The 12,975-nt window shown below is 37.2% G+C and overlaps 1 protein-coding gene across 2 annotated transcripts in view; it reads right to left on the reverse strand.

Annotated features, from left to right (window-relative positions):
* Positions 1–12,975, reverse strand: part of SOS2 (SOS Ras/Rho guanine nucleotide exchange factor 2) — an 88,566-nt gene that overhangs the window by 43,475 nt on the left and 32,116 nt on the right. For both annotated transcript variants that reach the window (XM_044765601.2, XM_070504310.1), the window contains exons 5-7: positions 8,951–9,154; positions 6,160–6,303; positions 2,758–2,868 (exon numbers count right to left, since the gene is read on the reverse strand). In XM_044765601.2, the coding sequence (XP_044621536.1) occupies positions 2,758–2,868; positions 6,160–6,303; positions 8,951–9,154 (459 nt within the window). The remainder of the gene's footprint in view (positions 1–2,757; positions 2,869–6,159; positions 6,304–8,950; positions 9,155–12,975) is intronic.

Here is a 12,975-nt window from a genome sequence, read left to right on the forward strand (position 1 = left end):
TGTTAATGTCACAGTCTTAAGTACAAGAAGCCTCTGGAAGAGCCAATAACTGCTTCTCACAGAGGACATCCAGGTTTGAGTTGACATGACATGTCGGCTGCCAAGAGTTTTAACACCATCACGGCCCTTCTTTGGAACTCTTCTGCTTTGCGATCAAGGAACTCTCCTTCAGGAGCAATACATTTTAGCTCCTGGCTGGTGCCCTGGAGGTTTTTACACCTTAGATCCAAGTATAACGCAAAATTGAATATGGCAATAAGCAATGTGTAAGAGAAACAGGAAAAGAGAATGCAAAAACACAAACAAGGTGACAGATAGACTAGAAACTGATCTCCTTAGAGCTCCCTGTGACCCTGAATCACTGAAAGACCCTACTGCACAGCTAGGGCTAGGTATATCCCAGTTTTGAAAGCTAACAGGCTGTAGAATAACTGATGTTTTAAAAATTTATAAAGGATTTAAAAGTCACTCATATTGATTTCAAATGTCATTAAGGTTGACTTATTTAAACTGGTATTTCTCCTCATCAGGTAAATACAGACAACAGCAATATATATTATGAAGAAAGAATCTGATATGCTGCTTTTAAAATATATCCTCATGGGTGAATATTCCCATAATTCTCATATATGTTGCTAACCGAAGTTAAATTATAATTTGTCCCATAAAATTGTTACCAGGATAGGCACAGAGTCAACTTATTTTCCTAAAGATTAATTTATTTTATCATGTAATTAATTACAATAGTGATATGAATTGCTCTGGATATATTTTTATACATAGTGCTTTATCTGGACCCAAGATGAAACTTTAAAATCAGTCTACAAAGATCACTTGTAACAGCTACTAAAGTGCATTCTAAAATATTAATGCAACATGTATTTATAGTGTAAGCAGTCCTCTAACAACAACCCAGGCTAGCGTTTGAGTGCGTAATATGTGCCAATGTGCTTAGTGTATTCCCTCTCAACTTTCATGACCACAAGACGTATACATTACCATCACCACTTTACAAAGGAGCAAACTGAGTCTCAGCGATTAAGTGACTAGCTCAAGGTAAGACAACTATTAATTGGCACAAAGCCAAAGTTCGGACATGAAAGCTCATACTCTTAAAGTATGCTATACATCTTCTAAAGTCTTATCGTTTTCTTACACAATGAAGTTAATACAGTACAAGTGAGTTTGGCCTGAAAAAGTGTTTTATCTAACTCTTTCAATTTCACTGCATATTTGCAGAAATAGCTTAAATAACTGGGTCCTAAACATTCAAATCCCACAGAAAGAATTACTAATAAAACAGGAAGGAAACAAGAAATATTGTTGTGAGTGCTTTTAATGAGTATGCAAAGATCTTATAGGCAGATGGTCCCATTTTAACGTTTACTTTATGGTTTACATGAATATATAACATTTAACTTAAAAAAGTTATTCCTTCAACTGAAGTAAATTTTGAGAATTAGGTGTCATTTTTATTTCAAGTTCACAAGTTTTTGAGTAGAGTAGAAGTAGAAGGTAATAATGGGAATTCACAGTAAAAAAGGCAGACAGAAGAGGTAAGAGCAGTTTTGAACATTTACATTTAAAGTGCTTGTGGGATATCCAAGTGAATCAGTTCAAAGGGCAGCTGGTTATATGAAAGTGTACACACACTCACACACACCCAGTACTCAGAAGAGAGTCATGGCTTGAAAATACAAACAGGAAGTCACCAGTATATGGGCAGTAACGAAAGCAAAGGGCAAACATAAAGGCACGCAAGGAGAGCATAGAGGAGAGGAAAGCAGGGGCTGATGACAGAAGCTGGATAACAGCTGCAGTGAAGAAGCCTGGGAAGAAGAAATCAGAGAAGATGGAAATTAGGAGAAAGTAACATCCCGGGGGCCAAAGGACAAGAGGGGGACTAACAAATACTATAGACATAAATATGAGAACAAGTAGCCACTGGATTTGGTGGTTAAGTTCATTGTCAAGAGCAGTTTTTAGTGTTAGATCCTGACTAGAACACAGATGATAGCAGTTTGATGAAGAATGGAGGAAAGTAACATGAAGACAACTGGCTACAGAGGGAAAAAAATGACAGGGGTTTGGGGGCTGGAGTGACAAAAGGTTTATTTATTTGCGTGTTTTAGGACAGTAAGGATTTGACCATATTCCTACACTGTGGGAGAAGAGCCAGTCCAGACGCAGGAGGTCTCTACAGCAATAAGCAGTCAAGGACCATCAAGGCCGACACAACCTTTGTTAAGTGCTGAGAGAGTAAAAAACATAACTTTGTCTCTCTTCACTTACTTTCACTTTATCTAACAGTATTACTGAACCAATTAACTTGCATACTGCCTACTCCCCATTAATATATTTATCTCCTTTAAATTCTAGGCCTGATAGAGAAATTAGTATGATTACACCTGAGGATATTCTCCACTCTATGATTTCAGTTCTATCTCCTGTAGGAAATAAAATCTGAAATAGCTCTCCATATTCATCTCTACATCCCACATCCAGAATGTTCCAGATTTTTCTGGTCAATCAGTATTTGTGATGGTATTCTATAGAAGATTCCTACATTAAGAACAGATTGAAAGAACTCAAGACAGAAAACAGAACAATCTAGGCTTAGAATTAACATTTTGAAGGATTGGTGAAATATGCCCTCACTTGCTTTATGAAAAGATTCTAGAATTATAAATATTTAAAAGCCAAGAGGTGAAATACTTCTTTAGTTGCTTTATTAAAAAACATTCAATTCAAGTTTACCTGAAAGTGTAGAGCCACTGCAGGTCTGGCCATCAACTTACTGAAATGTTCATTAAATTTTGGTGAAAGGATGTCCTGTGATAATGTTTCATAAGGATCAAAAGCCTGCTCCTATTTTTTTAAAAAGAAAAACATATTAGGTTTAAAAAAACATCTTTTCTACTAATATAGCACAGATTACTCAAGGGCAAATTTTCATTCAAGTCCTCAACTAGGTTTCTGAACATTCTGCTCTCCACTTTTCAGGGAAAAACAATGATTATGGCCGCAACTGGGAAATTTTTTAAAAATGTAAGTAACAACTGTGCAAGAGATGACAAGAAGCTATTGGTCCTAAAATACATCACTGACTTTATGGTCACAAGCATTAAACTATTAAAATGCTTATGTACATCTATTCCCAGTAAACGAAAGGTGTAGTGATTAGTAAAAGAAGGCCAGGATTGGAAATTTCAGTTAGGTTGGAATGAGTTTACACTTAGGATACTTTCAAAGGAAGCAAAAAGTGATACCGCTATTTTATCCACTCTACAGTCTTCAACATTAGAAAAAGAAGCAGAGAGTAACATACAGTAAAATAACAAAGCAGAAACTGCCTATTATTTTGTCCAGTGTTTATATTTAAATAAATTCTTATTGGTTGATAATAATCAATATCCCCAATGTTTAGTTAGAACTAAGAGATTTGTTTCATTTTTGTATTTTAGAAATAGAGTACATTTTTCAGAAAATAACAAGTATTGGTGAAAATGCAGAGAAACTGGAACCCTCATCCACTGCCCATGGGAATGTACAATGGTGCAGCCTCTGTGGAAAACAGTTTGGTGGTTCCTCAAAAAGCGAACCAACTAACTACCAAACAACCCAGTAATTCTACTCCTAGGTATATACCCAAAAGAAATGGAAACAGGAACTCAGATAGATACTTGTATGCCAATGCTCATTGCAGCATTATTCACAATAGCAAAAAGGTGGAAAAAACACAAGTGTCCATCAAAAAATAAATGAATAAACAAAGTGTGATATATACATACAATGAAATATTATTCAGCCATAGAAAAGGATGGAGTTCTGATACATGCTCTGACATGGATGAACCTTGAAAACATTACGCTAAGTGAAATAAGCAGACACGAAAGAATAAATATTGCATGATACTACTTACATCAAATATCTAGAATCAGCAAGTTCACAGAAACAGAAAGTAGACTGGAGGTTACCAGGGGTTGGGGAGGGAAGAGGGAGTTACTGCTTAATGAGCAGAGTTTCTGTTTAGGGTGATGAAAAGTTTTGGAAATAGAGAGTGGTAACTATTGTATAATACTGTGGATTTAATTAACGCCACTGAATTGTACACTTAAAAGTGATTAAAATGGAAAATTTTGTTACATGTATTTTACCACAATAAAAAACAAAATAAAAATTAGAGAATATATTATGTTTTTGAACCATGGTATCTTTAAAAATACAGCAAGCAACGAGACTACAAATTAATATGCTAAGATATCACAATATAAGACTTTCTAATAAGAACCAGGGCTGAATATTTTGGGTAGGTATCAGTAACTGAATATTTCTATACTATCAGTTTCATTGTCTACAAAAATGGATGTAGTAAAAGTGATCCATATTTTCAGAAAAATATAGGCAGAGATTATAAAATTAGGAAATTTACATGAAATCTAAAGAAAGCACTTTTAAAAGAAAAAATGGCTGAGTATGAAAAGATTTTCAACTTTATTAGTTTAAAAAAAAGCAAAATTAAAAGAACAATGAGATGCTGTTTTCTTGTCATTAGACGGGCAAAAATGAATGGGATAAAACTCAGAGTTAGTGAAGGTGTGAGAAGAAAGAGGGCCTGCACTTACTGGAACTTATCTGGAAGTAAATTTGGCAAAGTGTTCCAAAGTTCTAACGTTGTACTTAGTCTTTAGTGAAGCAATTCCACCTCTAGGGATATATCCTAAAATAATTATTAGACTACGAAGGCACAAATATGTTTGTCGCAGCAGTATTTACAATAACAAAATAATGAAAACAACCCACATGCTTAAGGATAACATAGAGTTAAAAGTATGTAATGGTGTCACCATAAAACATAGTACTTACTCAGACTTTAAAAATTGTGAAGTAAATTTATTTATTTTTATTATTTTTTTAAATAACATGCATTGCGATTGTGCATTGTGTCATGTGTCCAGGAAGGAAATGTAATGTGCAGTATTTCCCATTTTGCCAAGCTTATTTGGTCACAAGAAGACCCCTTCCTCCAGGAAATACCCGCAGACATTTTTTTTTTTTGAGGAAGATTAGCCCTGAGCTAACTACTGCCAATCCTCCTCTTTTTGCTGAGGAAGACTGGCCCTGAGCTAACATCCATGCCCATCTTCCTCTACTTTATATGTGGGACGCCTACCACAGCATGACTTTTGCCAAGCGGTGCCATGTCCGCACCTGGGATCCGAACCAGCAAACTCCGAGTCGCCAAGAAGCGGAACGTGCGAACTTAACCACTGCGCCACAGGGCCAGCCCCGTAAATTTATTAACATTGAAAATGTTCGTGATGTTTTAAATGAAAAATGCAAGTTACAAAATAGTAAGATCTTATTTTTGTAAATACACATAGGTTTGAATGTATGTACAGAAAAATATTTCTAAGAATAATGAATGTTATAAGGTAAACTTATCTCTGGGTGTTGCAAAAGGAAGTGACTTTTTAATTTATATTTGTCTCTATTTTTCTGAATATTTTTACACTGAGCTACATTATTTTTATAATCATTTAAAAGACAACACAATGATTTTCACTCTGAGAAAAAAATTAAAATATAAACTTCCTGGGGCCAGCCCGCGGCAGAGTGGTTGGGTTCGCACGCTCCGCTTTGGCAGCCCAGGGTTTCGCTGGTTAGGATCCTGGGGACAGACATAGCACTGCTCATCGAGCCATTGTGAGGTGGCATCCCACATGCCACAACTGGAACGACCCACAACTAAAAACATACAACTATGTACCAGGGGACTTTGGGGAGAAAAAGGAAAAATAAAATCTTTAAAAATATATATATACATAAACTTCCTTTTCAATTTTTCAAAATTAAAATCCACAAAAGCTAAACAGCTATGGCCAATAAAATTGCTATTCTTTCACCTTAAATGGACTTGCTATTAAAAAAAATCTTAAACATTACTCCCCTATTTACTTTCACTATAAACATTACACTACAAAGTAAGTGTCACTACAAACACAGAGAATGTCATTTTAGTTTGCTATTGATTAAATCCTAAGTATTTTTTACAGTAGCCAGCAGTGTCTTCTACTTTTCACAAAAAATATTTTACTAAATTTCTTAATACAGCATTTAGGACCTAAATGAGACTATAAAGTAGTTTTGTGATCTTACTTCTGCCAAATCTTCGAAACAGCTGCCAGCTAAGGGATGAGGACTGCTTTCATCAGTCATCTCAACTGTGTCCTCAATCAAACCTAGAAGTTTCACAGTCAATTCATGTATATCTAAAATGTTACTGAAAATCTTCTCAATATCCTGAAAAAGAAAAAAAAGAAAGGTTAAGATATGAGGTTGACAATTTTGTTTAAAAAGTACTAAATATAACGTAAGCAATATAATTGTTAAGAGTGTATTTTCACCCAACTACATACTAATATATTCTAAGACATATATTATAAAACATAGCAAAAGTCAATCATGAATAAGGAAGGGAAATAAAAAAAACCTCTTAGATTACACACAATAAATTTACTGGAAAATACAGATTCCAGATAGTTCTGTTCAACAGTTCTAAAATCTCATATTGTGGGTGATCCAAGCAACTCTTTGTAAAGAATCCTGGCATCTGAATATTTTAAAATTGGCTAACAGTCTTGATCCAGTTCTTACAGAGCTGGTTAATGACAAGAGCTGGGATCAAAATGAAGGTGTGACTCAATCCAGATACAATCTGGTTTCACTATTTGTGGCCTGTCTCCTGGATTTGAGGAGGAATTAAGGATTTCATTTAAGCTCCTATGTGTGAATTATATCTGGGTTAAGACATGTGAAGTCCCCTGGACACAGACAGACCATATGACTGATTATCCACGTTACGGCCAACTATTATTCACTCTGGCATCTTGTAATGGAAACATCAGGGGCTATCGAACTGACAGATCTGAGCTGGGATCCTGGCTCCACCACTTGCTAGATGAATGCCCCTGGATTAGGAGGATAATGACAATAACAGCAGCTAAGATTTCCTGGTCACTCATTATGTTCCAGGCACTATTTTAAGTACTTGACATGTAATTTTGTAACAGCTTTATTAGATAGATACTATCATCATCCTCATTTTACAAATAAGAAAACAGAGGCACAGAGCAGTTAAGTAATTTGCCCAGGGTTGCATAGCTGGTACACTAATACCTACCTCATAAAGTTCTTAGGAGGATTAAATCAGGTGATTTCTACAAAATGCTCCTGGCATATATGAGACCCTCCACAAATGCTGAGCTTTTGAAGACACAAGAGTAGGGCCCAAAGGAGTAAATTAAGATCACTCTTAAAAGTCATTCATTTCTTTATCAAATATTTGCTGAGTACTATGTTTTGATCTCAGATGGTCTTTATCTCAAAAGTTTACAGTCTAGGGGCCGGCCCCACAGCATAGTGGTTAAGTTCAACACTCTTTACTTTGGCAGCCTGGGTTCATGGGTTTGGATCCTGGGTGCAGACGTCCACCACTTGTCAGCCATGCTGTGGCAGTGAGCCCCATACAAAATAGAGGAAGACTGGTACAGATGTTAGCTCAGGACTAATTTTCCTCAAGCAAAAAAAGAGGAAGAGTGGCAACAGATGTTATTAGCTCAGGGTGAATCTTCCTCAGCAAAAAAAAGAAAAAAAAAAAGTTTACAGTCCAGTCTATGCTAAAAAACTATGGTAGATATAGAGAAAAAAGGAATTCTCCTCCTCTTGACCCTTCAGTATTATAATGGAAATTTTCTATCAAACCAGCACTAATTCAGTGAAAAGAACCGTAAAAATTAACTCCTGAGGAATGAAAACTGATGGACACAGAAAAGGCAAATAAGACAATATGAGCTACCAGCATTTGTTAGATTTTTATTCTTCATACCACTATAGATGAAACTCAATTATACTGTAGTATAAAGGAACCCAAATTCAAGTTCAACCTCTATAACTTATCAAGTCATCACTATTTTGTGTCAATTCCCCCCCTAGCAGGGCAGAGATGGTAAAACCTGCCCTACCAACCTCAGAGGACTGTTAGAAGGGTCACGTAAAATAGGATAGTACTCTAAAAAGCATAAAATGCCGGCTACTTAAGGCAATGTGTCCAGTGGGAGTTATCATCAATGTTAAACACACGTACAAAAGAAAAAGGATAGAAGCCAATGAAAACACCTTAAATTATCACTGAAACTCATTCTTTTGGAAAAGCATGAAAAAAGCTAAACCAGTTCCCAATCTTAAGCACTAAGCCAGCACTCCTATTCACTCGTGATAGTTATTTGGGGAAGTCAGGAGGTAGAAGAAAGGCTGAGTATTTACAGCGAAGGACGGACACACAGACATCTAAGAAAAAACAAATCGTGATAAGAGAAGGAAAGAAAAAGAAAATCTGTTTTTCCAAGACAGTATTTGTCTAGCTGGGTTCCTGGGAGCTGACTTTAGAAGCTAAAGAGGTAAGAAAGAGACGCAGGCCCCGTTGGATGCCATCCCACCACCCGCTCCCACCCTGTCTTCCAACACGGCAGCTCTGTCTCTGTTTATGTGACATTCTGCATAAACTTTTATTCTGGAAGAGTTCCACTGTTAAAACTTTCACCAACTGCCTTAAAGTACTTACCAAAGGACAAGAAAAGCCTAAGTCTTTCTTTTCTAGACCGTACATCTTTTTCACCATCTTCAAATGAATGACTATAAATCTCAGATACTGCAGAGCAGAAAAAGATTTCATTCTAGTGCAATCACCCTTTCTAATTTTGTGTCTAATTTTCACTGTCACCGCACTTATTACATTAATATAACAATTCATACATTTTAAAAACCCACAAATACTACATAAAAGAACATTTTTGTTTTATATACTCATGATGTATATAAAGTTACTATTTGTGATTTTAAGCTACTATTTGACTTCCGGGGTAGAATTTCAAACGCAAAAAGTACTTACAGAAGGTTTAAACAGCTTTCTGTCAGAAAGAAAGGCTTCTCGAAATACTTTTATGATCATATTTAGTTCCCGGAGATACTGTCTTTCTTCTGCAATTTCAGTTCTGACAAGGTCATAGTAATTCAATTCACCTGAAGAACTCGGCTCATCTTCACAGAGAGAAACCAAACCTATGTCATCCTGATCAAACATGTCCATCAAAACCTGAGAAATATAAACCAGTAATGTATAAATCTGCTTTCCTTACTTCTATAAAACCACCTCAAAGTACTTGGAATTAAAACATTAAACAATGACAGTTGTGTATATTTACAGCCTAATTTAGATGAGAAAATTCAAAATAAGAGAAATACACAAAGTTGAAGGGGAAAAATGAAACTGGATATGGAAAAGTGAATATTTCTGGAAATAAGATAAATGCAATAGTGAAATATATATATAAGTGCATGTGTGTGTATGCATATATACGTAATACACAGATACACACACACAAATACACATATACAATAGCAAAAAGAGCACACCTTTGGAGAACAACAATCTGAGCCAAAATCCCAGTTCAACCACTTACTTACCTATGATTACAGACAAGTTATTTATTCTTTTGAAAGTCAGACTCCATATATATATATAAAATGCAACTGATGAAAGAATTCAATGAGGTAATGTATATAAATGCACACTACTAATACAGTAAGCATTCAAAAAGGTAGTTCCTTGTCCCACGTTAAGGATGGCTGAATGCACTTGGGTAGAGTTCAAAGGAGAAAATGAAATGACACTACTGCAGAGGCACATGACAGACTAACAGTGTGATGCTTTTCTGATGCATTTTTACTACATCAACAACTCATATTAAGTTCATTTGTTAAAACCAACCATTGCACAGATGCCTTAAACTACTGTGGTGACAATTTCCCCTTTCAGAAAATAGTAAAGATAGCTGCTATGGGCTTCCTAAGTCAACCAATAGGCAAGAACTAGCTGTAAATCAAAAGCAATAGGAAAAGGTGACCATACTTTTTAGAATTAAAAATAATCCAAAAAGAAAAGAAAAACTGGATCTACTTAATTATATACTCAAGACTGACTAAAAATTTCTTAGAGTTCAGGAAAAGAGAAAGGCACAATCCCAAACAGGAAGCTTAGAAAAGTAAAACAGCTTCAAGGGGATGAGAGGAAATTCTGACAACACATGTGAGATAATCATGCATTTATGCACTCTGAAAAACATCTATTGACCACCAGAAATTGTGCCAGGTGTTGGTAAAACACAGCAGTGAAGGGAACGAACACGAACCCTGCCCTCCTGATGTTGCTGACTCTGACTCTGCAAGATTTCCTAAACCTGGTCAGTTCTTTCCCCGCTGCATGCTTTCCACTAGTAAGTGTGCACTGTCACTTGTTAGGATACCCATGTCTTGCAACATGCTCTCCCTGCCGCTGGTCTTCCCAACTCCATTTCCAAAATCATGTTCCTAAACCAAATTTGTGTCATACCCTCCATGAAAATGATACTGGTATTTGTTACCTTCATCATAAAACCCTAATTTCGTGAGGATAAGGGCCATTTGCAATCTAACCCAGCCTACTTCCTTAGCCCCATCTCCTGGGGCAAGGGAAACCCCTCTCCTCCTCGCTGCCCACTCAGGCCACTACTCTCCTGCCACTGAGCATCATCACCCCCAGGTCCCACCCACTTTAGACCTTTCAAGAAACCACTGGGGCTGAACAGGGAATGAGCTGACGAAATCTGATCTTAAACAAACATGCAAAAGAACCAAAGGTGTGACAGAACAGTTTTCTCTTCCCCACCGGAGAATGTTTTTAAAGTGGTCCATACTTGCTATGTCTAACATCTTATTCCCGCTCATCTCTCAAGCTCATCACTCTGCTGAAACTGCTCTCACTAATGACCTCCTAGAGCCTTCTTACTTGTTTTCTCCAGTTACTGACACCGCTGACCACTCTCTGCTTCTTAAAACTTTCTCTTCTCTTGGCTGCTGATACACCACTCTGTCAGTGGGGCCTCCTTCTCCACCACCCACCTTCCCCAGCACCCAACGCAGGCTTCTGTTTTTGGAACTGTTTTGGTCACACAACACAACAGGCGTCAGGCAGGTGACATTATGGTAATCTCTAAGAAGTAGTGGGATCGTGGCACACGGAAGGTGCATGCACCTAAAGACAAATGGCAGTGTTCAACACCAGCAATTGTGTGTCAGGCATTTTCATTTTCTTTTTTCAAGAAGAGTCTGGAATCTACACTTTTATGTGAAGTTTTCAGATTTGTAAATACAAATAGATGGCAAGTAATTCAAAATTATTTTTTTTAAAGATTGGCACCTGAGCTAACAACTGTTGCCAATCTTCTTTTTTTTCTGCTTTCTCTCCCCAAACCCTCCGTACATAGTTATATATCTTAGTTGCAGGTCCTTCTAGTTGTGGGATGTGGGACACCGCCTCAACATGGCCTGACGAGCGGTGCCATGTCTGCGCCCAGGATCCAAACCCTGGGCTGCCGCAGCGGAGCGCGTGAACTTAACCACTCGGCCACGGAGCTGGGCCTCAAAATTTTAAGAAACAAACCTGGAGACTGTATTCACTGTCACCAGCTGGAAATGTCTGCTATACTCTCTCCTGAGTAAGCTCATTTTAGATGACTTCCAATTACTACCTAGATGATAATGACTCCTTAAATATTTGCCTCTAGCCGTGGCATCTTTCTGGACTCTAGACAAGTGTTACAAAAGGCTTGCTAGATATCTCCCTGTCTGACCAAACCTATACATGTATACTTCACCTGAGAATCAGCCATAATATCATCACCGATTTGGTCTTCCTAAATGGAAAACCTGTCATTACCCCAAACTTACCACTTCAACTTCTACATCAAATCAGTCCCCAAATCCTGTTAACTGTAACTCAGGAACATCTCTTAAATCTGGTCAGTTCCTTCCATCCTCCTCTGTCTAGAACGTCTTCTTACTTCCCTTCCCTTCCAACTTTGTATTTATTCATCTGAAAGATCCCCGGCCACTTTCACCGCTTAGCTCAAGTATAATTTTTTGTATAGCTTTTCCTGACTCCCCATCAGAATCTCTTCCACTGGCTTCAGCCCTCCACTAGCAATCTTCTCTCTTTCCTATAGAAGCACCTAACTTGCATTGAAATTTCTAAGAACTACGATTTCACCTTAAAATCCACAGCATCTGACACACAGTAAATGCACAAAAGATATCTGTTTAAAGAACATACATGTGTTGTATATGTTTGTCAACTATTAGACCTGTAAAAAAAGCTAAAGCCCAAATGAGTTAAGTATCAGAAGAAAGGTTAGGATAATAAAAAGCACTTTTTGGTCATGTTCATAACAAGAACCATAAACAAGTTACAGCCAGTTCTTAGAACAGATGGAATAATATTATCACGAAAGAAAAAAACACAGAACTCTGCTCCTATTACATCGGGGCTGAGAGAAACGAAGTTCTTCAGAGCAGCTCTGTGCTCTTGCTCTCTCTTGCTTTTCCTTTTTTTTTTAAATTTTTTATTGAGTTAATGAGAGGTTACAATCTTGTGAAATTTCAGTTGTACATTATTGTCTGTCAGTCATGTTGTAGGTGCAACCATCACCCTTTGTGCCCACCCGCCACCCCCCCTTTCCCCTGGTAGCCACTAATCTGATCTCTTTGTCCACATGTTTAAATTCCTCATATGAGTGGAGTCATACAAAGATTGTCCTTCTCTATCTGGCTTATTTCACTTAACATGATTCCCTCAAGGTCCATCGATGTTGTTGCAAATGGGACGATTTTGTTCTTTTTTATGGCTGAGTAGTATTCCATTGTATATATATACCACATCTTTTTTATCCAGTCGTCTTTTGATGGGCAGTTAGGTTGCTTCCACATCTTGGCTATTGCACATAATGCTGCAATGAACATTGGGGTGCATAGGACTTTTGGAATTGCTGACTTCAAGCTCTTTGGATAGATACCCAGTAGTGGGATAGCTGGATCGTATGA

The sequence above is a fragment of the Equus asinus genome, chromosome 2 (assembly GCF_041296235.1).
Source record: "Equus asinus isolate D_3611 breed Donkey chromosome 2, EquAss-T2T_v2, whole genome shotgun sequence".
Taxonomy (NCBI): Eukaryota; Metazoa; Chordata; class Mammalia; order Perissodactyla; family Equidae; genus Equus; species Equus asinus.